The sequence below is a fragment of the Conger conger genome, chromosome 12 (assembly GCF_963514075.1).
Source record: "Conger conger chromosome 12, fConCon1.1, whole genome shotgun sequence".
In the NCBI taxonomy this organism is placed as follows: domain Eukaryota; kingdom Metazoa; phylum Chordata; class Actinopteri; order Anguilliformes; family Congridae; genus Conger; species Conger conger.
Window position 1 is genome coordinate 34,820,255 of NC_083771.1, and position 27,893 is coordinate 34,848,147.

Here is a 27,893-nt window from a genome sequence, read left to right on the forward strand (position 1 = left end):
TTGTAACTTGTACTTTGAGGTGACTGATTCCTCGTGGCAAGAGGAATGATGTGACAATTTTTAAATGATGATTAGAATCAATAGCTTATTGTGCCCTCACAGTAAGTTGGTTGATTGAACACAGGAGTGCTCAAAGCATGCTCATCTGTGTTTGCCAGACCACATTTAAATTGAATGGGATATGACTGAGAAGGACAGAGCTGAATGGACTGCAGATTAGCAATTTTGCATCCACGTTCTGAGGCACAAACATCCATTCCAGAGTAACCTTACAGTCCATTTCTGAGTGATTGACTTTAAATTTACCAAGTAAATACATTTTCACCCATTTATTTTGTCTTCCTGTTTTATGTTCATTGGTTATATGCAGAAACGATGGCCACAATATTGAACACGTGTTACCTTCCAAAATTGGGAATATTATGCCGGTATTTAAAGGTACAATTGGTAATTTCAGACTTCTGACGGTCAAGAGAGGAATAGCAGCAACAAACATCTTCAAACCACAACACTGTTTATTCCTCCCCTTTCTCTGTAAATGCACTGACAACCAATAAACTTGAATTATTGTACAGTTATACAAAGTTTTGATAGAGTGTTTGGCCGTCAACTGTGTTTTTTTTTGAAATCCGAATTTTAGGACTATAAACACAGGCAGAGGGTGAGTCAACATGTCAGTGAGCCTTTTTCAATGATAGGATGGGATTTGCAATGGTCTTGTAACAATGTTTTAACACATACATCTTACCTATTGTACCTTTAACATCTGGGGCAGCATTTTAACAAAAAATAACTAGTTTCTCCAACTTCAAACTTACTAATGCAATACCAAAAATAAAATGAAAATAAAAACTGTTTAGAAAACAACTGTTTAGTTGTTCCAAGGGAAACTACAATTTGCACAATTTTATACAACCTAATGCAGTGGTTTTCAAACTGGTTTTTCCAACCACAATTGGAATCCAAGAACTGTTAACAAGCTGTTCATTTTTATTAATTATTTGCTTTTCATTCAGAGGGATTATTTACCCTCTTAAGCCACATTTTATCAGACATCGTTATGCCTGCTGTGAAGAATAAAACTCATGTTTTTACCATGCTTATTGGACTATATTACAAACAATTACATCCAGAGAGGTAAACAAATGTTTGATCAAATGATTGTGGTTGATCAATAGGTGCCTAATTCGTTTGCTGAGCGGTTGTGTTCAATATCATTTGCTTTGTTTTTTAATTCTGTATTCTCTGCCAGGTGGTTAGTGTTAGTGGCCAGGTGTACTCAATTTCACCAGTTAGGAGCCTGTTGATTCACAGTCTTTAATTTCATCAGTTAAAAATAAGTTGCCTTTCTAATGTCATTATTTGCAATTAGCACAATATGAAATGGCCTCTCTAGCTTCTGCTAATGCCAATGTTCATGACTCCACAATCAGATTCATGGGAGGGTAGCAAGGTGCCACTGCTAACTAAAGAGAAGAGAAGCTTCAATGCTCGTCTCACATTTGCAGAAGAAAAAAAAACTACTTTTCACACATAACAGTCTCTAGAGTTTGCAGAGAATGGTGCGAAAAAAAACAAAAAAACATCCAGAGGAGAATGGCCAGACTGGTCAAAGCTGACATGAAGGTGATACAAATAATCACGCAGTACAACAGTGATATGCAGAACAGCATTTCTGAACACACAGCGCATCAAACCTCTCAGTGGATTGGCTACAGCAGCAGATGTAAAAAAAGAATTGGTCTAATAAATACTTAATAAAGTGCTCACTGAGGGTACATGCATTTTCAAAGATATATCAACAACTTTTATTTTTAATGTTCCGACTATCCTATTTCATAGAGTTAATTCGTCCCTGCATAATTTAAGAGTATGATCATTTTATCTGATTAAATAATGCACGACGAAAATGGGAAATATTTATTAATGAGGAAGAAGATATATGTTGCACTGTTGGATGTCCCTCTTAATAATAAAGACTGCACATCAAAATGTTTAGAGTAAAATAAACCTTAATTTGGCAGCATACCTTTAAATATTACAGAGCAGCTTAGCCAACGTCCTGTCCTAATTTAGATAACTTTGAGTTGGTCACTGCCTATTACACTTGCGTGTCAGTTTAATGGTTTTAGGCTAATGTAATAAAATGTCACGCATATTGTAATAACGTATTACAGGGATATAATAATTGAAATTCAATTTGAATTTTGTCATATAAACTTGACTAGTAGGCTAGCTTGCAAAAATAGTTGGGGAATGCGAGTGCTGATCCGTCCAGCCATCTCTCTCACACTCGCAGATGACGCTGATTGTTTACAGTCGCTATGGTGACGCTTTTCAAGAGGTTCTGCCATTGCTGGGAGCTTGAAGTATTTTCCTTGCATTTTTGATTTCAGGAAAAATATTCTTGACAATACTTTAATAAACAAATACAGTATATCCACAGACCCAAAATATAAGGTTAAAATGAACACATCAGACGATGTGGGTAAAAAATCGACTGCCAAATGTCTCTTGGACAACTGGGTGGAAGAGGTGAGTCGCAGCCTAAAGTGACGCGGATGATTAAGATATGTTAACATATTTCTTAACTGTTATAATGAACTAACACATGTGCACAATAGCTAGCTAGTTAGCTAACTTACCAAGCAAACGTCCGCTCCGATGTAGCTGGAACCCTTATCGCGAATGAGGTGGTGTACAACCCAAGTTGTACCCAAGTAAAACTGGCCGTTTCTAAAGATTGGACATGCAATTTCACACTGAGGCATAAGGCCAAATTATTGCCTTTTCAACTGTAATACCTGGATGTAGTCCCAGGACCCAAGGGTTTGCAATTAAAGACAGCATACTATACAACAGCTTACATTTTGTTTCCTACCTACTTTCAGATCTGTTTCTCTTTTTTATTTTTAGAGAGCCACATCATTTATTGATACTGAGGAATCCAAAGCTCATATTTCCAAACATGGACACCAAGGGATAATTTCTATGGACCTGGTATCTAAAACGCAAGATGTCACTACAGTCAAAGAGGCCTTCATCCCTCCTGCAGCTTCCCAGATACGACAGAGGGGTATGGGATAATAGGAAGTTGCTTTCTGCAAGATTGTGTGCCATATAAGCTGTTTGTTTTTACCTTAGCTCCAATGAGGTGTCCAAGGGGACATTGAATAGATTCTAAATCGAAGATCATCAGCCACTTGGGCACAAAATAAATCAATGCCTGTGTGTTTAATATGTGCAATGTATAATGTGAAAATTATACAATTTCAAGGTATGTGGCCAAGCTGATTATGTCATAAAGAAATTGCATAAAGCATGATAAAATATTTTTTCCTAACTGCGTTTAAAAAAATGTTTTCTGAAAGGGCTACGGGAAGAACTTCTAGAAAAAGCCCTTTACAACACGATAAGGTTAGTGTTTTTAATTCTGTTCTGTGCTCTTTTTAGGTGTTCAATTGGTACTGTATCTTGTGTTTTACTTTTAACCTTTTTGATGGAATAGCTTTTTGGCAAGATATTGAAAATATCCATGTCCAGGCAAATTTCCATGTCTTGGCCAATTTTAAGAATATATTATTCTGAACAGAAAAACCTTCTCTTGACAGGAAACCATAGGAAGAGCATGATGTAAGAATCTGCATGGACAGTTATTGGTTAGTTTTCTAGTTAAATAAAAACTTCAGACATTTCAATAATTTTTTTTTCGGAATTTGCATCATAATGTGCCTAATAGATCACGTTCCAAGCAAAGGAGCCATTTTAAATTTGGGATTAAAATGATCATTTTAAATTTGGGCTTTTTGAAGAGGATAGCCAAGTGTGCATATGAAGAAATATGTATTGTATACAATGGCAATTATACTTTATTGAATGGCGCTGTGTGGAAAACGTAGGCCTGTATTACATTTCAGCCATAAAAATAGACAATAATGTCTGAGATATATGGATATAGCTTATTGTTATGACTGAAGACTCAATTTGTTTTTGCTTGTTTGGCCATACAGTACATTCATTACATACATACATTCCAGCAAAGGAGTGATTGTAATCTAATGTAAATAAGTTATATTCTGACACTTGCAGAGGAATATTCATATAAAAAAATAACACATTTGATACCTCCTCACAATGGCATTTTTGTAGCAATATTGATTCAATGTGTTTGAGTTTGTAAAATGTTTTCAATGAAAATTAGGTTTTTTCATGCAGTTCCTATTAAATAGCATCATTTCAAATGGAATGATGTTTAGAATGTGAAAACACATATTGTGACCACCAATGACCAAAGATGTCACTAAGCCACCAAATTTGAAAAGTACAAATATACACTATGACATTATTTCTGAGACTGGTAATCATTCATTTTCTTCTGTGTGAGTTGCAACATACTTCAAATTTAGTACCAAATTAGTATTTTGTATTATCAAATTGAGAATCTCCTCAAATTGGAATGATCCTTTATCTCATATACAGTACACGGGTTTCTGTTAAATATAAATTTTTTGCATTCCAGATTTCACCCCTACTCAAGTGCATTTAACCTTAGGTGTTTTTCTTCTTTTGGAACACAAATGATTTGTTCTCCTTCAATGTGGCTTGCGTGTGGCAGCTCTTGAACTGTGTGAGGATGGCACACAGAGGTGGACGGTGATGGGTCAGAGTGTGTGCGGGCCCACCTGTAAGCCACATGTGTGCTGGGGAGGAGGCAAAGGTGCCTGCCTCCTTTCTTTGCTCGGGGTTATTGTGTTTGCATCCCGTGATGGGGGGGAACAGATGTGTCTGCTTTGGGGATTTATACTGCGGGCGGAGAGATGGCTGTGGGCAGTCTAGCGTGGCTGTGTTTCGGCTCGTGGGTCTCCTAGCTACCACGGACTGTGTGGCTCCAGCCCTCGTGTATACCCGACCCTGCTGACTGGCCTTGGCCCCCCCCCATAAAAACCTCCAATAGAAAAGGCCTATAGTTCATTAGCCCACTCTAGTGTGAGTTTCAACTACTAGAATAGGCAAACTCCAAGAAAAAAATGGGATGGTTGCTTATTTTTTGTATTACTTATGCAGTATTTGTGCCTTCTTGCAACAGTAATATGTAAGAGTGTCTCTGTAGTTTTCTGTATTGTGTTTAGATTTAGACCAATATGTAGGCGAATGCAAACCGTATTCATACAGTGTTGTCATATTGTGTTTCTTTATTTTGTCATCTATACAAAGTGGTTGCATGAGGGACATGGATAATGTAGTAATCCGGGGAAGAGGGAGTATTTTTTGTTTCTTTAATGGCTGTGAAGTGCATGGATGAAGGCCAGACCAAAGTGTTAGGCTTACTGTCACACACTGTATGCTTGGATCAGTGGTACTTGAGTAAATTATATTAAAGTAAATGACACTGAGCTGTTGAAATTAATATGGAAAGACATTGATCAGTTACAGTGATTAGCATGGTCTGATGTCTGTGTTATGTAATTATGCATGTATTTAGTTCTGATGGATTCACAATCAGACATGTCAGTATGGCAAATATTTCTCTAGTTTTTTAATGCGTTCTTTCTCTGGGCAATACAATGTAATTGAGCCAAGACATTCCATATACACTCACTGGGAACTTTATTAGGCAGAGTTGTACATATCAATAATATCAGCCAATCATGTGCCAGCAACTAAATGCATACAAGCATGCAAACATGTTCAAGAGGTTCAGCAATTTTTCAGACCAAATGTCAGAATGGGGAAGAAATGTGATCTAAGTGACTTTGATCATGGATTTGATTGTTGGTAGAGTGGTTTGAATATCTCAGAAACTTCTGATCTCCTGGGATTTTCACACACTACAGTTTCCAGAGAATGGTGCAAAAAACAGTGAGCAGCAGTTATGTGGACAAAAATGCCTTGTTATGAGAGAGGTGAGTGGAGAATGGCCAGACTAGTCAAAGCTGACAGGATGGTGACAGTAACGCAAATAACCATACATTACAATGACGAAGACAAGCATCTCTGAACACACAAGGCATCAAACCTCTTAAGTGGATAGGTTACAGCAGCAGAAGACTTAAAAAATAAAGACTCTAAAAAATAAATCTAATAAATACCTAATAAATTGCTCACTGAGTGTAAGTGGGCAGAGGGACTCTCTGTTGCATTGCACCACACTCCAATCGAAAACCTAAAACTTGTCTCACGCTGGTGTTTTTTACCCCACAGCCAGCAGGTGGATGAAGAATTTAATCCTGGTCCTCCTCCTGCAGAGTTCATCTCCACCACAAGGGAGGACTTCAAAGTACCTGGGTTTCAATCAGTACCCCCCTCTCCCTCCAAGGTGCAGTATGGTACAGTAGTCATTTTGACCTGCCATATTTGAACTTTGCTCCTTTTTTCATACTCTACCCCACCTGGTTTCTTGGGTCTGAATTGGGTGCTGATATTCAGTCCACTGCTCTACCAGTATACCAGTATACCAGCTGCTTGTGATAGATTTGCATTTTGCAGATTTTTACATGCAATCCGTTTACAGCTGGATGTTTACTGAAGAAATACAAATTAAATACAGTGCTCAAGGGTACAACAGAGGCACCCCAGCTGGGAATCAAACATACATCTTTTAAGTTGCGATCCCATTTCCCCAAACAATTATACTACAAAATCAATGAAAATAAGCTTTATGTTTGATTGAAATGTAATTTCAAATCCTCAAATGCAATTTAAAACATGCAGATAAATCAGAATTGACTATGGAGAATAGTGCTCAGTTAGTTTTGGAGACATATTTGATGAAAGCACTCTGATTTCAAAAGCGATTCCAACATACCACTGCAAATGGTTAGGAATTTCAATGTACAGATAAAAAGCAAAGACTGCACAGATATCATGTGAACAAGAAAATGTTTTAGTTTATACAAATTAAAAAATGAGCGCTAAAATACTAAATATTAAAACCCAACACACAAGAGGAAAGTATTTGGATATCATTGTGTCTGGAATGTATGGTGAGTATGCTGTTTGAGGAGTAATCCTTTTCTTTGTTCATCATCAATAGGAACATGATTACAAAAGTGAACAGGCCATTTCTTTTTGGAGTGAGAACCATGAGAAGGTACAGGTAAGTATCAAAATGGGAATTCATTTCTCCACAAATATGCAGCAGAAAAGTCATTTTAAAATGACTTGAATCTTGTGAAGTTAGTGTTTTCATAGCATATCTAGTGTTTAGATGATACAAAAATCTGCCATTGGCTTAGATTCAGTTAACATTTTGATTTCATCTTGTCTTTAAATGAGCAAATAATCGCAGGAGTCACAAACATGCTTCATTTTTTGTGACTATTGATGTTTCATTTTATCCTCTTTCAGCGTGTAACAGCAGTCAAGACAAGGGACACTCCATTCAAAAGGAATTCCTTATTTAGCACACCAATTGGCCAACGTCTAGATGATCCAGTGCTTTGAACACCTGAGAATTATCCAGATATCTATACTGTACACAAACAATGTTGCACATTCTTTTATCTCTGTCTAATAACCAACAATTCTACCACAAATTTTTGTCCTCCTATACATACACGTATTAGGATACGTAACTGAAATGCTGCGAGTTACTTAATTCTTTCTGGAAAATCAATTCTGTTAAGCAATAAAAACCATTTCACGCTATTAGTTTTATAAGTTTTTGTGTTACAATGCATTTCTCTCGACCTCTATGAAACTTTAAACTACGAAAAGGTCCGCTATACAGGGGCTCTTGTAACATGTTAAAGCATTGTCCTTATTTCAGTCCATAGAGTGATGTATGACTGGACTGCAGGGTGGGAGGGGATGAGAGGATGAGAGAATGGCCTCGGATGTGTGACTAGCATCCAGGGTCATGAAAGGGTGATCCATCCCTCCAAGCAGGCAGAGAGGTTGTGCATCCATCACTGAGCTGGGGGACATGTCCCTCACACCTCTGCTTTAATGTGATTGTCTTTTAGAGTGCTTCCTAAAACAGTAAGATTGCCCACGGTATTGTGTGCGATCAGATTTTTTGAAAGATGTACACTTACGTATTAATGTACTGCTACAATTACAACTTGAACAGCAACTACGCTGGATCAGTCTACTTTAAGTAGCCGTCCTTTTGCTGATCATTCTGTCTCGCACTACGTATTTAATCATATTGCGACCGATGTGGATATTTTCATGTACACAGTTAAAGCAAGAATACAGTTCCTACCATCTAAACTTAATCCATCTCTGGTTTCCAAACTCTCAGTCACCTCACTGTTCGCATCATGATCACCAACATGTTAAATATTCTCAATTTCACATTCTAAATGACTGCTATGCATACAAAGGGTTGTAAGTAGCAATACATTCTTGAATTGTGGAATTACGATAAGATAAGATATACTTTATTGAACCCTGTGGGTTAATTTGTCCTCTGCATCTGACCCATCCTAGTTACTCAGGAGCAGTGGGCAGCCACAGTGCAGCGCCCGGGGAGCAATGTGGGGTAAAGGGCCTTGCTCAAGGGCCCAACGGCTGTGCGGATCATTTATTGTGGCTCGACTGGGATTCGAACCACTGACGTTGTGGCTCCCAGTCATGTACCTTAACCACTACGCTACAAGCCGCTGTTGTTAGTAAACGGCCTTGTACCATCATATCCATCTACAGTGAGAATGTACAAGCATTGCCGTGTCACTCTTACCATGTTCTGCCTTTGCGATTGTCGGGGAAGCGAGGATTAAGTATAATCCTCTAAAGCACAACTTTTCTAATTGTTTACTAGACGAGTGCTTTGTAGATTAAAGCCAATGTGTTAACTTTGGTTGTTTCCTTTTAGAAAATACACATGTATATGCAAATCACTAATATTGAGTGCTAGTGCTTCACAATGTGTCACCCCTTTGCTGGTCTGGAGTGGTTAAGAGCCTTACTGAACTGGAGTTGATGGGCTTTTTAAAATATGTTCTGCTGGGATTGTACTGCATTTGGCTTTGGACATGGTCTCATTCTCGCAAAATATACCTGCATCCACTGGTGTCCATGTGGAGCACCAATGCTACAGAATTCATATTGCTTTCAGACAAGGTTAGCACATCTTCAGACAAGATTCTGAAGCACAGAAATATGCCCTTCAGGCACAAAATCTCTCCTTTGCACGACACAAGGCCCCTAGTGTTTTACCTTCATACGAGATTAATTTGCAGTCAGTAATTCTACATTTTATTCACCATACAACACAATGAATAGTATGACATTTATTAGGACCTTAGCATCTGACTGGATGTTTTTGAAATTCATTCATTTTTTCTCAGGTTTCCTTGAGAAAATATTGACTGAAGATGACCACCTTGCTATTCATTGAAACCAATTCATTGAAACAATTGTCTAACCTCTGTGACTCTGTGAATCACTTGCCAGACGTATTGCTGAAAGGAATCAGTTATGTAACACAAATTCTAAAGAAATTAGAATAAAAAACGATGTGCCTAATCATTAAAACTGGCAGGCATGAACTCAGATCAACTATCGGAAATGTGTATCATTCATAGTGCACCTTTTGATTGGATTTTCCCCCGGAAAAGATACTGAGTGAAATGTGTAGATCTAAGCCCAGAATGTGAATTGTAAATCACTGAGTCATAGCAACCCACATAAAGCACAGTGCGCATGCCTTTAAAACGCACCTCAGCTTGGCAACGGCTGGATCTGCAAGTGGCGTCAGTTCCACCGCTGGAGTCTGCCTGCTGCCACTCAAATGCCAATGATATAGGGATGGGGGAAGGGTCGAGACAGCTATGACAAATACTGCAGAATGCAAACATCATTTGTGTCTGAATGAGTGGACTCAATATAAAATATGCAAATCTTATTTCCTTTTTTTCCAGCACAGAATTTAGATTCTTTTTTTTTTACCTTTCTCGGAACAGAGAAAGAAAAAGAATACTATTTATATGTATGTATGTGGGCGTTCACTATGTTTATGCTCATCACGTTGTCTTGCCAAGAATTATACATTTCAGTGGCAGGCTGGGGGCTTTAGTTTCGGATTACTTGCCTGAAATTGGACTAATTTTTCAGTCCTGTTACTTCAAATGACAGTGCCTTTTACTTTCCGGTCCGGCATGTAAAAACTTAGCCCCTGCCCTTGGATGTAGATAATACCCCACCTAGATCTGACCCAGATCTGTAGCTCTTAACTTCTGATCTACATATTGGAAATATCTATAAAAGAGCAAGTAGTTATATAAAAGTAAACATATCGAAAATGATGAATTGGAAAATCATTAAATTATGTCAATACAACATTTACAGCCATGGTTCACACTGACTTGCTATGTTAACATATTTACTGATGACTAATCTAAATTCAGCTACTGTGATTAAACCGTAGAAAATTCTGATCAGCATGTAGGAACTGTGTAGAAAATATCCAGTCGTCATAAGCGTGGTAGAACAGCATATTGTTATCTCCAGACCCAGGGCTTCGCTGCCCTGCATATGTGTGCACTCTCTTCCTTTGAAAGCACTTCCAGTAATTAACATTTTGCCATGGCTGCACTTACAGTATCTTTGGAATGGATTAGTTCGTTCACATTTACAAAGCCCGGCTTGCTACCCACACAAATACACAAACACATCAAAGGCAAGAGGACTCCTACCAGCTGTAATTTCCAGCCCGGCACAAGGGGGAAAGAACATGTTCGCCCATCCATCGGTTTTCACAAGCTGTTTATTATGACAAAACAACATAGCTGCTCTGCACAGCACTGATGGATGGGCTGAATGGTAGCAGTGAGAAGAGTGTACTGTTTTCAGCCCCATTTTGTGTACCACCGAGGTGTAGTATCTGCCTCCTGTGTTAAAGCCATCAACAAGAGGGTGCTATCAAATCACTGGCAATACTGTTTATACATTTTGGTCAATGTAATTCTATCCAGGGCTGTGCTGCTATTGCACTCCTTTTTGACAAGGAAAAGCACATCTAAATAAGATTTTACATATCTCATTTGTGAGGCATACAGGCATGTACAGAACAGTTAACACAACAGTGAGCTTCCAGGATGAGCATCTAGTCCATGCAGAATAAACATTCTCTTCTTTTATATTACATGCAATTTGAACGTGCAACTGTTTCAGTTTATTGCCAAAAATTTCAATCCCTCAGAGAGTGGATTTAGAGAATATCAGACACTCTCTGGACTCTCTTTTGGCACCTTGCAATAATACAATCTTTACAGCAGGAGCAACACCATTTTATATCAAGGCTGTGTATTTAGTTCGCCTATTTGGTCAGTTTTATCTTAAGTTCCTTTCTTTTACCATACTTTCCTCTTTCCATCATTTTTCTGCAGGTTATACCCAGCTCATCTGTCCGTAAGTGTTTGTTCCAACTACAGTTTTTAATGTACTTTCTTTGCTCAGCATCCAAATTTATTTGACCCATATTGCAGTTCACAGCTTCATAATTTCCCTGAGTAAAGCAGCATCAAGCTGCCAATATTCACAAATCCTATACAAACTGTAAGCTGTTTCTTTTAAATTAAAAGGATGGACCAGATTTGTGCAGTCAGTAAGCAAACACCCCAAAATGGTAAATTATCAAGTTTATCTCCTTCCCTGAGAGGCAGATTGACTTTCTTGGTCATTCTCTCTCTAAGGAAGGCTTGTATCCACTGAGTAAAGATGTTACATAAGAAAGATAAGTGCATAAATGGATAATAGAATTTTTTTTCACTTTTTTCATCTAGTTTTGCAGGCTGCTGTTCTGACAGAGTTTAAACTGTGATAACACAAAAAGCTGTATTTTATCCATTTACCAGGCAAGGATGCTTTTGTCCTTGGATGAATCACAATGCGACTTTTGGAACCTTCTTATCCAAAGGCTCAGTGCTGAAGTCTATTGATGTGCTGGGTTTCTCCAGCCGAGAAATCACACTACAGATTCACGAACCTGTTCTGTTCTGAACAATTCTTGACAGCATTCCTTTAGTCACCTTCATAGTACAGGGTAACTATGACAACACATAATTTTAGACTAAATTCAGCATTTTATTTAGAGAAAAGAATATTATTTGTCAAAAATAACTTAACTTTGTGATTGGCTTCTTTCCAACCCCGTATAATATATATATATATATATATATATATATATATATATATATATAATCCTCAATTAGGGAATTATACAGTATTTCTGAGCAATAAAAAAACATTACCTTTCTTTACAGCGATCGCTTACACTGAATTCTATTTTTACTAATTACTAATGAATTATATTCAAATATATATCTGATTTCAAATATCTCCAGAGCCATCCTCTTCCAGTGTAGCTATAACCAGATCCTTCACACAACTTGAAATATAAGCCAGCAAGGGACACAGGAAAAGGCCAATATAAAGCAGATGGGACATTTTAATAGTTTTCTTACAGATAATTAAATACATAAGTATTTAAATTACTTTTGGTACAGTTTACTTAAAAAAGCAATTTAATTAGAAGTTTGCACATCATTTATTTTCTACCAGGATGCTTGAGATGTATTATGGGCCTGCCGCCAGTGAAGCAGCAACCTCCCTGAATGACAGCAGGCATGCTAATGAAGCCCAGCTCCGTTGAACTGCTCAGTCCCACAGCTTGCCCTCCACACGCCACGAGTTCACACCCCATTCAGTCTCAAAGGCCCCTCCGTCTGTATGGTCCCAAGGTGTGCGGTGTCAATGGATTTTAGATGACTGAAATCTCCTTTACTTAAGATCCCCGCACGTTTTGCCCCCAGAAGTTTATCGAGAAATTGCTTTGACGAGGCGATGACAGTAATAGTCTAACGACCCTCACAAGGTGTGGAGGGCGTAGAGGCTGGTGTGGGGGTGTAGAGGCTGGTGTGGAGGGTGTAGAGGCTGGTGTGGGGGTGTAGAGGCTGGTGTGGGGGTCTAGAGGCTGGTGTGGAGGGTGTAGAGGCTGGTGTGGGGGGGAGGTGTAGAGGCTGGTGTGAAGGGTGTAGAGGCTGGTGTGGGGGTGTAGAGGCTGGTGTGAGGGTGTAGAGGCTGGTGTGTGGGGGGGGTGTAGAGGCTGGTGTGGGGGTGTAGAGGCTGGTGTGGGGGTGTAGAGGCTGGTGTGAGGGTCTAGAGGCTGGTGTGGAGGGTGTAGAGGCTGGTGTGAGGGTGTAGAGGCTGGTGTGGGGGTGTAGAGGCTGGTGTGAGGGTCTAGAGGCTGGTGTGGGGGTGTAGAGGCTGGTGTGAGGGTGTAGAGGCTGGTGTGTGGGGGGGGTGTAGAGGCTGGTGTGGGGGTGTAGAGGCTGGTGTGGGGGTGTAGAGGCTGGTGTGAGGGTCTAGAGGCTGGTGTGAGGGTGTAGAGGCTGGTGTGGGGGTGTAGAGGCTGGTGTGAAGGGTGTAGAGGCTGGTGTGAGGGTGTAGAGGCTGGTGTGGAGGGTGTAGAGGCTGGTGTGTGGGGGGGGTGTAGAGGCTGGTGTGTGGGCGGGGGGTGTAGAGGCTGGTGTGGGGGTGTAGAGGCTGGTGTGTGGGGGGGGTGTAGACGCTGGTGTGAGGGTCTAGAGGCTGGTGTGGAGGGTGTAGAGGCTGGTGTGGAGGGTGTAGACGCTGGTGTGTGGGTGTAGAGGCTGGTGTGGAGGGTGTAGAGGCTGGTGTGGAGGGTGTAGAGGCTGGTGTGAGGGTATAGAGGCTGGTGTGGGGGTGTAGAGGCTGGTGTGGAGGGTGTAGAGGCTGGTGTGTGGGGGGGGGTGTAGAGGCTGGTGTGAGGGTGTAGAGGCTGGTGTGAGGGTGTAGAGGCTGGTGTGGAGGGTGTAGAGGCTGGTGTGGAGGGTGTAGAGGCTGGTGTGAGGGTGTAGAGGCTGGTGTGGGGGGGGGTGTAGAGGCTGGTGTGGGGGTGTAGAGGCTGATGTGGAGGGGGTGTAGAGGCTGGATATATTATCATATTAAAATATTAAATATATTTGTTGTTATTTCAATTTAAAAACTATATATATGTGTTTATTAATATTTTATTTTATTTTATGTAATTCAGTTCTCCCTTGAAAATGAGACCTCTATCTCAATGGGATTTACCTGAATACATAAAACACTGCTGTTTACAATCACAGTCTGTCTTCCCCAGAAATGCAAAAAATAAACAGCGAATGGCTGTGGAATTAGGAACTTTCCAACAAAAAAACATATCATGAGTGTTTGAAAAATGTCATTTAAATGAGGTTGCTTCATTGGTCCATGTTCACCCAGGCTGCAGACTCAGTGCACCTTCTTGACGTGCAGCAAAGCACATCATGCAACAAGCAGCAGCGCTGAAGCGTGAAAAGATAACAGCTCCTCAGGCAGCCATCTGAGATTGAATTTAATGGTGGAGATCGGGTGTGCACGGCGCATCCAAGGCTGCTCACGTCTTTCATGGAGCAAGTCTCCCGGAGATAATTTTAGAACCTTTATATAAAACTGGTACAATTCCAGTAGTTATGCAGAATAAAAATACCATTTAGTGTTATACTGTCGCTTGCAACATACACTGTGAGACAATGTTGCAGGGAATTTTTCAAATCTAATTACTGTAGCAGTGAAGAAGCAGAGGAGGTGGGCGATGGTAATTAAGAAGTGTCATGCAGAAGGGCAACTGCTTTCCCACAGAGTAGAGAAGACACGCTCGCCAGCTTTCACTGGGAACTCACTAATGGAAGCCGAACGGCCAGTGGTGTCATCGTAATTATGTACCGTGGAGTCAGTGACAGTGACGCTCGCTCCTTCATTGAATGCAGTGCTGTTTTTGAACACATTCCCCACCATTGATCACAGAAACCACAGGACACTGTCCGTGCTCAGATCACAGCACTAAATGTGGCCATCCATTCCTTTCCAGTCTCGCCGACTCAGCAAGAATGGCCAACAAGAACGGGGAAAGGGAGCAAGGCAGGATCTGCTTTGATGGTACAGTATAGCAGGGTACACACACACACACACACACACTTTAATCATGCTCCTTCAACAGTCACATACACTCTCCCCCCAGAAAAACAGAAACAATGCAAAATATGAGTGCAGATATTCCACATTTCTGGACTAATTTACCTATCACACCTGGGTCAAATATGCATTTGTGTTCTATTGATCTTGCCTGGTGCAATTACGCATGTCAAGAGGATATTTTTGAGAGTATTCCATAGGTTCAAATGCAGCAGACAAGCTCAGTAAAGTGCAAATTGATTAAAATGTTGATCATTTTGTAAACAATATAGGCCTACATACTGTATGTACACTCTTATTGCATTCATTATGTTGGTTTACTGTATTATTTTGCCCCTTTAAAAACACAAACAAAAACATCTTTTACAAGATGGTTTTTCTTTATGCTGTATACTGCACAGTATCCATTTTCTGTACTGTACAGTATCCATTTTCTTCGAAGGTCAACATAAGATATAAGCACCTCTATTAATCTTAAATAATGTGGAGGAAATGTATGAAAAAAACCTTCTCTCAGCAGAATTGCAAACAAGAGTTATATTTATGGAACACTGGCTGAGGCAATGTGGCCCAGATATTATCAAAACACCCTGCTGCAAGCAATTAAATGTCATCCTACACAATCGCACATTTCATCTGATTGTTAAAAAACTCACTCAGTCGTCATTCAAAATGCTTTGTAGAAAATACTTTTGCAATACAATGAAAAAAAGCATAACACTCTGTCTCAAACACACTAGCTCCTGCCTCATACCCGCAGATAATAAAACCTTAAGAAATTACAGTAAAAAAAAATCACATATGTACATTTTATTCAATTTATTGAGCAAAATATTTAGCAATATCTTGGATATACATATTTACATGTATGCTCCTGTATTACACCACGACCAACATGGGACTTCACATCGACCCTGGTGCCTGAAATGTGTTCCCACCATGGGTGCCAAAAATTACTTTCATTAAATTGTGCCCCCTTCTGTTATGTATGCTGCATGGAAATATTATTCATAAATCATTGATTCCAAACACCTTATACAAATTGTAATATAGAAAGCACAAAAAAATTAGAATTCATCATTGAAAACTACTCACTTCCAAGACAGAAAGTTCTTCATAAGTTCTTCATAAAAACGTCTTGAAAAACTACCTGAAATTACCTTTCTTTCTTCAAAGGTATCATATAGTAAATATCTTGATGTTCCGTTTGGGAAGGAAAACACCTTCAAGACTTATTTTAGAACAAATAAAAACAATGAACTGTGCCACTGTCACCTCCTTGGTTTCTTCAACCATACGGTAGGCACATATCATCAACACCGTCCTCAAATCACATAGACATCGGTCTTTTCCCCCAGGAGCCAATACGTCCTCATTTTGCCTTTGCCCTGCAGGAAAAGAAAAAATTAAACAAAACGTAATCAATAAATATGTCAAGAGGCACTGGGGTTATTGATCGGCCAGAGTAATCAGCCATAAATACTTGAGAGCTGCACTTCCTTAAAAGGTCACAGTGGCATTCACTAATGATGTAGCACATTGACCCTTACAGGAATACTCTGCAGTTTTGTATAAGGGAAATCTACTGTCATAACAGTAGGGCGGCCTGTAGCGTAGTGGTTATGGTAAAATGACTGGGAAATGCAAGGTTGGTGGTTTGAATCCCCGGTGTAGCCACAGTAAGATCCGCACAGCCGTTGGCCGTAACCCTGCATTGCTCCAGGGGAGGATTGTCTCCTGCTAAATCTAATCAACTGTACGTCACTCTGGATAAGAGCGTTTGCCAAATGCCAATAATGTAATGTAATATTGTAGTGCATAATCAATTATGTCAATTTCAAAATAATTGTAGTTTCTTCATGAATGTCCCGCTTTAGAATAAATCAAATCCATTGGTCCATTCTGATATTGTTAACTGCCTTGAGTAAAAATTTAGTCAAACTGAAGAGATTTGAGCACATAATAATGAACAATAACTTAAAATGTCTCAAACATTTAAATGATATGCAAATGCTATTATATTATACTATTATGATTCAAAGCCCTGTACTCAGAGCTATTCAAGTTCGCTGTTGAAGCATTTCATATGATGTATATCTCAGTACTGTGTACTGCTTCAATGGGCATTTTTCCCTGCAATTTCTCCTCACCTTCATTTCTACATCCCCTCGTAGCTGGAGATCGAAGTAACCAAATTCATCTAGCACTTCTTTGGTAGCTGACGAAAGGTGTATCTTCAAGGCTGCAGAAAGCATCAATTTTAAAAAGACAATCAGTATAAGTGCAATGCCTTGACTGAACATGAATAAAACATGGACTGAGCACCACACTATTTTAACGGGGTAGGAGCCAGCACACCACATTGACTTGACATTCACAGTGTAGTGTAACTGCATGGCTCACAGTCCAATAAAGAACCTCCCCTGCTACAGACAGTATAACCTGTAGCCATCAAGCTATTTCTAGAGACACTGCATCAGTAGTTACTGGCCGCAGGACTGTAATGCACGTATACTTTACACAGAATGTTTCATCCCTGCATTGATTCTAGTTGAGGTAGATGCTCATGAATATTAATCAGCAGTCAGGCTGTTACCTACTTACTGTACGTCACTGTTGAATTGCTGAAACAGTCAACAGTTCAGACCCAAAATCAATTCCATAAATATTCATAACAAATGACCATTGGAAGACTGTATGCTATTTTAGCTCCTAGTCTGACAAAGGAATCCCTGTCCCATTATTTTCAAATCAAATGTTAGCACAAATAATTTTTCTTTCTTTCCCTCTCGGTTTGAAATGACCAATCATATTTTTAGGTCTGCACGTTTACCTCCATGAATTTGAGAGAGCACGGACTGGCATGCATGCGCTCCAAAAACGCCCTGCCAAACCACCGTTTCTTTCTTCACATTACTTTCCTCACTCACACAGAAGTGAACTTGCTGCACAGCTCGGGGGGCATCTGATTAACCAGAGGGGTTGCTCGTTCCTGATGAGAAGGGGGAACCCCTGCTGGCCAAACCCACCCTCCCTGGGCAAAGCTACCATCTTTCTAACTGTGCTTTGCCCTGTAGGACTCCTGACCACAGCTGGCACAGGTGTGGGCAAGATTTTAATTTGAAATATGGGTGCCCATTGCACCTCCATGTACAAGCAATGGTGATACAATGGTACTGGCAGTGTAGGGGGCTGTGAATATTCATTCTTCATTTGTGCGATATGCTGGACTTGCGAGTGACTGTGACAACCTCCAACATCTCTGAGAAATGGGCACTACAATGAGCCAGATCCTGAAGAAACGTCATTAAAAAATCAATAAACTGATTGCTTTTAAGGTTTTGTTTTCCATCCGCTGATTAAGGGTGTACCTCAGAAAGGAATATCCAAGGGGAAAAAAGATGTAATTATTCAGAGCATAGAATGGAGTCCTCCTCAAGTCTTCCTCCTCCTGATGTTCAAACCTTTGTCTGCCCTTATTGGTATACATTGCTTAAAAGAGAAAAATCTGGAGCCAGGAAGATTTTGTTCCTGTGGTCACAGTGCACTCTCTGATGGGTTGAAAGCTCTTCCTCAGAATATCATTTTTCCCATCTTTATATTTTGGCAGAGGCACATCCTATGTTCTCCACTCCTTTGATGATTCTGGATGACTTTATGAACTTCTGATGCAGTTACGGGTCCTGATGGTTTTTCCCCCAGCACAGTTATGTACACCATCTGTTGTTGTGTGTGGAGTGTGTAATTACGAAATTGGCTGCACCAAAATATCAGCCACAATGCTGAAGTAGATGCATTTTTCCCATGGTTTTTTCCCCACAGCTACTACAATTGCTCTGTGATTTTCTAACGGTACAAATTGTCCTGTATTATTATTCTCCAAACAGAAAACAATCTTCGACCGAGTGTCAAACAACTATTTGTGAAGCCTTTTTAAGAGTCCTGATTGCTTGTGTCTGGTGGAGTCCAGCACAATCTAAGAGAAGACCCCTGGCCATCACCACAAGCAAGTTGTCAGGACTTCAAGCTCACAGTACAGATTATTGCCATTAGAATGTTCAAATTACCCCTCTAAACATCTGTTGCCAGCTTGCTGCTCGATGTGCCATTTGCAAAAATGACTTCCTTGGCAAAACACTAGTACCCTGCAAAGGTATGGAAGGTCACGGATAAGAAAGACAAGCTGGCTTTGCTAGCACTCACATAGTTCCTGAGCTCATAGTTCCTCTCCCATTCATGGAGGTTTCTCATCAAACAGTGCATCCTGTTTGTAATCAAACCCAGATAAAGTGGGGAATTGGTAATAAGGAACATAGCAGCACAGAATGAATGGTAGCCCACCCAGAATAAATATTTCACCATTAAGATTTAGCCTGTTGGCGCTCATGGTCCACAGACATTTTCAATGAACATTACTGATGTCAGTAAGTTGAACTCCAGACTAGCCAGTGAATAATATACGTTCCATATTTCACAAATGTGGCATGGCATCGCTTCTATGTATGCTATTAGAAAGCATCTGCAGCCTGTGAAAAAGTGAAAGATGAACCTCAGACTCACCTTCTCCATTTGATTCCATCCGAGACGCTGTATTGACAGTATCTCCAAATAAGCAGTATCTTGGCATCTTCAAACCAACGACCCCAGCACAGACTGGCCCTGCATGAAAGGCCATTGATCAGTGCATTCCAGCTTTAACTGATACCCGCAATAGAGCTGTGCTTCGGATGTTCAAAAGAGTTTGGTCAATATCGTCTTTAAATAACTTCGGGACCATTTATTTTTATTTTTATGAATCTAGGTTTACATCACATTACTCAAGTCTAGACATATTGGTAATGCTCTTGTTCTGTTCATTCTTCTAAGCTATGAACCATTTTAATGAGTGTTTATAAAAAGGAAAGATATCTATTCAAGCTCAAGGGCCTCACACATTGAAAAAATTACTTCAAAACACCTCTGAAAATGACATGGTAATATTATAATTAAAAAACAGAGTAGATGCCTGCAAAAATATATTTGATCAGTAAATAATTCCTGCATGGAAATATGAAATCAGCCTGTTTATACCATTATATAACCATTCTTGTTAGTTGGACATGTATTTTAACTGTATTGTAAATATTTTTCCTAGATTTCAGGAAAAATTTACTTGATATAGCCTTTTTATTTATATTTATTATATACAGTATGTGATATGTTTGCAGCTAAGTTTGCCAAGTTGATCTGTGCTCAAGGGTAGGGTTTTTTGCACAATTTTGTTGAAGGTAAAAACATAAACCAAAAATAATCATGTTTAGGGCCTTGCTCTGCTCAACGAAAGCATTCATCCCCGAGTGTAACAGTGTTCCCAGTCTGGATATCTAATCATCTCCAAGTTTTATTGACTAATATAGCTGTTCCTCTCCACCTCATATACTGTGTAATGACTTCCCGGACCAAAATGGCTGCGGTACATCACCCAAGCTGGATCTGCACATTGGCAGAACTTACTTATTCCACAGATTCTGGAGGAAGGCCTGCATTCTTTCTATCCTCTCTACTTCCTAAGCACATAGGGTTCTTTTGGTAACAAGTTTCCAGTGTTCATACCAATGTGAATATTTCTGAATAACCAGTCCCAAGGACATGACTATTCATAACATGAATCCAACGGGAACTGCAACAGCAGAGAGAGGACATGCTGTCTTCAGAAATTAATCCTCTCTATATAGTGAAGTGCCTAGAGATCCTTGGAATGGATAGAATATATTATAACTGTGTTAATCAGAACAGCATTGCAGGGATAATAATGGTGTAATAATGATGGGATGGAAATAATGGCCATTAAGAAGATAATGAAGACAAGTAAAGGAATAATGTAGCTGGCATGGTTTGATGATGCTGATTAGGGTTGTCAGTGATGATGATGATTGCTGTGATTATGGAAGACTGACATATGAAAGAAGTGTTTAAAACAAAACGGGATGTTTGGAGAGTGTGATATTTAATAACGGAAGGGACATTTCTTAAAAGAAAACTGATACCATCGGACTGTAACAATGCTGCAAACTGCAGCCTGCAAATTAACTTTAATAAAGAATGTGCATGATGTATTACACCTGAGAACACATTTGTACTTCCTGGATGTAAAAATGCCTGCTCACTTTCCCCACTGAATTATCTCAGGGTTCAATGCTAAAATCCAAATGGAATTTCCTGCCTATACCTGTTGTATCATTCAGACCCACCCCCAATTCCCATAGAGACCCATTGAAATGCAAAGAGATTTTTTTAATCACTTGTATGACAACCTGAAAATATGATATCTAGACTTTGGTGATATTGAAGTCATTTCATGCAGACAATATGCAACCAAATACCAAAAATGACTATTTTATTTGACATTATATTAATTTGTCGGAAACATTGAAATGCGGGTCTATGTACTAAAAGCACTGTGATTACTACATGGTGAAACACAAATACAAAAATACCCTTTAATAAAATCAGAGAATCTGCACTTTGACCACGTATGAATTGGTTTGATTACAAATAGAGAAAATAAAACATTAATAGGATAATCAGAAAAAGGCAAGGTGTGTCCAAACTTTTGACTGGTACTGTACGTGACAATGATCTGCAGCTTTTTTTCTCCTAGCACTGTTTTAAATTGTTTCCATGCAACTCAGTGTAGTGCTTTTGAACTACTTTGATACTAATGTGCCTGTTTACATAATTTACACAAAGTCCCAACACCAATTCTCGTGATACCCCACTTCCCAAAGCACCAAGCTCAGAAATTAACACTCCTACAGCTATTTATTAAGTTATTCCACCTTGCAGCCAATTCAGAACTTACTAAAAATTCCTATAATTACACAATTTTTCAGTAACGTTTGTCCTTCAGTGAAGAAAAACAGCCACAGGGTGTATAATAAAAAAGTAATAATGTGTACCTGTATGGATGCCTATCCGTAGCCGTAGCTGGTCGTTTGGTCTGTGCCGAATCTTGAAGGTTTTCACCTGTTCCAGTAAGGCTAATGACATCCCTGCAATCTCTCGTGCATGTAGTTTCCCATTACGCACTGGGAGTCCTGACACAACCATGTATGCATCTCCAATTGTTTCCACCTTTGTTTTAAGAAATAAATAAAATTAACAAGTAAGGATGTTGCCAGCTGCCTCTTATTTTCGCTCTGAACGGTACAGCCATGTCATTGGAGGAGTCTGCTTCATATACACCAGGTACAGGCAGATTACAGGAAGGAAGACTCTACTGACCACAGCCCTCCTCTCCTGTGTAATGCTACTGAGAATTATGTGCCAATCTACAGCACTCCCAGCTGCTACTGCCTCTGCTTTTGCTTTGTGCAGGATTCAATGGCAGGTCATACGGCGCATCAGTACTAATAGCCACTATACAGCTAGTACAGATACAGTGGCTTCAGAAAGTATTCAGACCATTTCACTTTTTGCCCTTCACATAATGACAAAGTGAAAACATGTTTATACAGTTTTGCTAATTTATTAAATATCAAAAACTGAAATCTCTCATTAAGTATTCTGAAGAAGTTTGGAACCACCAGGACTCTTTCCTATAGTTGGCTGTCTGGCCAAACTGACTAACCAGGCAAGGTCACTCTAACGGAAGTCCTCTGCAGAGATGGGAGAACCTGTCACTTGAGTAAAAGGCATAGGCAGCCTGCTTGGTGGAAAAATATTCTCTGGTCTGATGAGACAAAAATGGAACTCTTTGGGCAGAACTCCAGCGCAATGTCTGGCAAACACCAGGCACTGCCCATCCCCTAGCTAATACCATCCCTACGGTGAAGCATGGTGGTGGCAGCATCATGCTATGGGGGTGCTTCTCAGTGGCAGAGACAGGGAGGCTGGTCAGAATTGAGGAAAGGATGAATGCAGTCAAATACAGAGAGGTCCTTGAAGAAAACCTGCTCCGGAGTGCAAGCGACCTCTGGCTGGGGTGATGGTTCACCTTGACCCAAAGCATACAGCAAAGACAACACTGGAGTGGCTTCAGGACAAGTCCCTGACTGTCCTTGAGTGGCCCAGCCAATGCCCAGACTTAAACCCCATGAAAAACAATGCCCACGTGCAGTTCACAGACACTTCCCATCCAACAACGATGGAGCTTAAGAGGATCTGCCAAGAAGAATGGGATAAACTGCTCAAATCCAGGTTAAAGCTTGTAGAGTCTTAACCAAGAAGACTCAAAGCCGTAAATGCAGCCAAAAGGGCTTCAACAAAGTAATGAAATAAGGGTCTGAATACTTACATAATTTAGAGATTTCTGTTTTTGATTTGTAATAGATTAGCAAAAAAAAATCAAAAACATGTTTTCCCTTTGTCATTATGGGTTATGGGTTAATATACAACATAATGAAGTGTGCAAAATGTGAAGGGGTCTGAATACTTTTGGAAGCCACTCTATGTTTACATGACATTTTACAGGTATTGCTGTAACTTACCTTATACACGTCGAAGTTATCAATAATGGCATCAAAGCAGGTGTACAGATCATTGAGTAATGTCACAACCTAAAGAAGTAAAAGACAATGTATTCAATGTATATCAATGTAAACAAATTACATAAAAATCCTCGCTGGTGTTCAGAGTGAGACTGCTCCACTGTCATATCTTCCCATGCGGCAACCAATACACAACAACAATTCAAATAAACCAAAAACATTTAAAACTTCATCACAGAAAAAAATAAAGTATGTTTACTAATGTCAAGCCGGTCTTTTTAGATCTGAAGAGCAAGAAAAATTTCAGCAAGAAAAATTATCCTATGAAACTAAAGAAAGAAATCCTTGCTTTGCTTCCTCAAATCTGACTTCTGGTCAGAGCATGCTCAGTGCTCAGTTGGAAGTGATATGCTCTACATAAACTGCCTGCAGTATATCCAAATGAAAGCCTTCTCTCTTTTTTGGATGTAAGCCTGGGAAAACAGCTTAGAGAGAAATGCACGTCCTAGAGAAAATAAACGACAAACACAGGCATAAAAACACAACAAGCTCCATAACAACCATGATACATTAATCACTGTTAAAAATATATATTTATAAAGATAAACTTTCCTTAAATGTCACTGTCACTCTCAGAATCCTTCCTTAAGTGGTTGCTATGGAAATGCACTGTTGCTATGATGTGCAGAGGGGGGATGTGAATGTGACTGAGTTTGATAATGACTGGGAAAGATTAGGGTCGAAAACCATCAATCTATTTCTTTATAGTTTACTAGCTTATGCTCTGTTCTCCCTTTACCGCGACAGCAAAAATAAGGCTGTAAAATGTGCTGTTACAGTGTAGTAATTACTGAAAGAGATTCTGTGATAACTGCCCGGGAAAACTTCTATTTTCCATTACTTCATATTTAAATTCCCTCAGCACAATTATGCACTTGAATGTTGCAGAAAGAGCTGGGAAACCTAGTAGGTTGCCGGCTTCACGCACAGTGGTAGAAATGGCCAAACTACATTCATACAGTGTATATATTTATATATATGTATAATATAGATACAGACTATAGTCTAAAGTAATCATTTAGCAGAAAGTGTAACATTGAATAACAACATTGGAATAACACTATTTAGAGGTCTTCTAAATTGAAAGTGTTGGGAGGTACAGGTCTCAATGCCAAAACAATATATTATAAAATATATGTGCAATGTCATAATTTGAGTTGTTAAAAAATAAAAATACTTTTTTTATTGTCATTGCAATGATTAATTTATTTTACTGACTGTGTCATAACTGACAAAAAAAACAGCCATGATCAGTAAAATCTCTTAACTGGGCTGAATTGCACGACAGCGTTTGATTAAACAGGCATTGTTAGTAGGCACCACGCATGAGTAGCCCTGCTCTGCCACTGCTGATGAGGAGCTGAGGTGGGTGTTCGTCTGAGCTCAACAGCACCTGCAGTGGTGTGCTTTCCGCTGACATTGACGTGAAGCCGACGATGTCGCTGAAATAGATGGTTACGCTGTCAAACGCCTCTGCCTGGACTGTTTCCCCGCGCTTTAGCTGCTCAGCCACTGAGCTGCAGGAGGAGATAAGAATGAAACAGAGGATGAGGACTGGCCAGCCAGTGGACTGCTCACGTTATAGACACATTTCACTACACTAATGCCATGCAGGGTCCTTATCCTGCACGTTGTAATTTGTCAGAAGAAACGTGTATTGGAAAAGTTCTCATTAATATTACAGCATGTTTTTCAAGCTAAATTCCAGATTCCTGAGAAATATGTACACTAATACAGTAGATAGATAATAGATATAAAGGCCTGCAGCAAGCCTGACATTCATTATGATGATCATATGCAACTAATGTATACTAAGTCTATACTCTCGACAGTGCTTTGAAAGCACAGATAGTAGGTAATTTCTACCATTACATTTATTTGGGCTGAATCTTCGCTATTTTACGTATCTTTGGTGTTCAGTTCAACAAGTCCGTTCTCTCAGAAGTCCTTTATCTCAAACCTGCTATCCTTTCACAGAGGATAGAAAAAAGGCTTTCCCAGAAAAGAGTATCGTGAGAACATTTTGAAAGGAAATGTGAAAATGAATTAACAGGAGGCAGAGAAAAATCTGAAATAGACGGAGATAATGCCTTGTCTCCCCAGACGGCTTATCATGCTTATCCTCCCTGTGTTCACTAATGACAGCCCTGGCCTGTCACTTTCTCCTAAAGCTGCCTTTCATCTGCAAATAAGGTATCTCTGCTCCGCAGCTGATGGATAAAAAAACTGGGTACACGGACCCTTGAACTCCCATTTCACTGACTCAATTACGTTTTCTACTTGTACAGCAGTACGGGCAAATCACATTCACATTCTTAGTTTCCAGACTAAATCCACTGCAAATGACACAACATTTTTTTAATCACACATTTTCATCGTATGTATTAAAAGCCCATTATTATTTATGAGCTCAAACAAATCAAGTTTACAGCCGCTGTATTATATTCATGAACTCTAATTTTATTGTCACCTTCACATGCATTATCAATTTTTATATAAGGATGTTCCTTACTGCGGCAAGATTTGGTAAAGTAGATTTTCTGCTTTCCTCTTCTCTTCCAGGTAAGCCTGTGTTCGTTCCTCTACCAGGTTCTCCAAGTTGTTGGCATACTGTTCCATTCTGGAGAGCAGGTTATTGAGAATACTCGTGCTCCCTTCTCTGAAATAAAAGAAAATACAATTAGTTGTTTTTGTGCATTCACAACTTACCATATTTTTACAGTCCACTATAAGCATGGCATGTTTTTCATCTAAGAGCATATTCAATACTCAAGGCTAATCATTGTCAGTTTTTAACTTGCCCTTAAAAAGGACAGTTCAGATTAAACTGATTTTGGATTTTCTTATCAATGTTTCTCAGCCTTTTAAATGGTTTTGGAATTAAAATATATTATGGATTTGGTTCTCTAGACCATTGCTGTAGGGTATGCAGCTGAGTGGGAATCTGGTGATTGGTCCGTGTGTGTATGTGAGGCCACTGGGAATGGTGAGAGAGTGAGTGGATTTTTGCGCCCTGTTGTGTGTGCATTTTGAAAGAGAGCATGGGAGTTAATGTAATTTTCTTTGGTGCAATAAAGGAAGCAAACACCTAGATACACCAATTAAGTTGGGTGTTATTCTGAGGCTGCGCCTGAGTGAATGGTGCAGCTACAGCTAACTAGCTATAATTAGCAGCTTCGGCCCTGGAATCAAAAAGGAATAGTGGTTTGGTTGCCCTGTGTCTCCCAGCTACGGTAAATGTGAAGTTGAAACAGCAGGCGCAACGTCTCCAATCTCCTGGAATGTGCACTATCATTGTTACATTCACAAAGCCTATAGTTAAAAGAAAGAACGATGTTTAAAATCAAAATAAAATATTTCTCCTGGAGATATGCATTATTATTTTTTTAATAATATTTTACCTTAATATTTGAAATGTTAATTTTGCTGATTTTTAACTAGACATAAAGAAAATGGAAGAAAGACAATGTAACTACAACAATACCTTTTAGAAATTATCAAGTGGAACACTGTTTGAGTCATTAACCTATAGGGCATTATACCTTCATAAATCATGGCCATGGCTAATCTTTCAGGGCTTACTGAGATACTCCCACTTGCATATGCAAAGCATTATGGGTTATTGACAGTGCGAAAGCAAGACACTCACTGTGGTCACCGCGGTTTAAAAGAGCAATTCCATACATGTTTCATTATCACCATACTGTATGTTGCTCCAGATTAAGGTCAGGGCCATTACTAAATTAACAAGTACTAGGAGATAGGTAAGCAAATTAAACATGACTGTGTCTAGTTTGCACATTCCTCTATTCACTGGACAAACACAGCAGCATGAATGACTCACTCACGCTGTGCAACCAATGAGAGGACAGGTTGGAGAGAAAGGTTACAGTATGCTGCATATTATGATTCATACAAAAAACCACAGTCACATTAGAGCATAACATTTAACAATGATCTCTGCTTTTCATCATGCCAATAAAACAGCACAGGACTTTCCAAACTCAGCCGTTTATATTCTGAATTTACCTCTCGCTGCAACAGCCATTTCCAGCATGTAACGAGTTGTTAATTGAGCTGCAAATTAAGCTTTAGTCTGTAAAGGGAGCTTTAAAATATGCACTCTTGGTTGAAAGATTGATAGCCTGACAGGCAGGTAAAATCACATGATCACATCTGGTCCTAAATAGCTGAGTCTTAAATACTGAGTAGTGAAATCTGGGCCTGTATTCATAACATGACTCAGAGCAAAGATCTAGGATCAATATTGGCTTTTTGCTGAAAATAGATAAGGTTAGGATATGGATGTGTAGGGAATCTGATCCTTGGTCAGCACTCACACTGTTCACATGGCGAGGCTGATTCCGAACATCTGCCTGTGGGAAATGGCTAAAAATGAATCAGTGATAATAATCCAAT

General features: G+C 39.5%; 2 protein-coding genes across 4 annotated transcripts in view; one reads left to right on the forward strand and one right to left on the reverse strand.

The window, feature by feature from the left end:
• The window catches only part of spag8 (sperm associated antigen 8), a 44,962-nt gene extending 37,312 nt beyond the window's left edge, over positions 1-7,650 (forward strand). Inside the window, exons 1-6 of one of the 3 annotated variants that reach the window (XM_061215889.1) lie at positions 2,340-2,535; positions 2,917-3,076; positions 3,372-3,417; positions 6,202-6,316; positions 7,034-7,096; positions 7,348-7,650. In XM_061215889.1, coding sequence (XP_061071873.1) covers positions 2,467-2,535; positions 2,917-3,076; positions 3,372-3,417; positions 6,202-6,316; positions 7,034-7,096; positions 7,348-7,443 — 549 coding nt within the window. In that variant the 5' untranslated portion in view covers positions 2,340-2,466 and the 3' untranslated portion in view covers positions 7,444-7,650. Of the gene's footprint in view, positions 1-2,339; positions 2,536-2,891; positions 3,077-3,371; positions 3,418-6,201; positions 6,317-7,033; positions 7,097-7,347 lie in introns of those variants that run through there. The other 2 variants (XM_061215890.1, XM_061215888.1) reach the window with 2 other exon arrangements.
• An 8,100-nt stretch (positions 7,651-15,750) lies between these two features.
• npr2 (natriuretic peptide receptor 2) overlaps positions 15,751-27,893 on the reverse strand; it is a 66,704-nt gene continuing 54,561 nt past the window's right edge. Inside the window, exons 16-22 of the mRNA XM_061263110.1 lie at positions 25,987-26,133; positions 24,868-24,991; positions 23,415-23,483; positions 21,885-22,059; positions 19,507-19,605; positions 17,097-17,188; positions 15,751-16,334 (exon numbers count right to left, since the gene is read on the reverse strand). Of these exons, the coding sequence (XP_061119094.1) occupies positions 16,272-16,334; positions 17,097-17,188; positions 19,507-19,605; positions 21,885-22,059; positions 23,415-23,483; positions 24,868-24,991; positions 25,987-26,133 (769 nt within the window). The 3' untranslated portion in view covers positions 15,751-16,271. The remainder of the gene's footprint in view (positions 16,335-17,096; positions 17,189-19,506; positions 19,606-21,884; positions 22,060-23,414; positions 23,484-24,867; positions 24,992-25,986; positions 26,134-27,893) is intronic.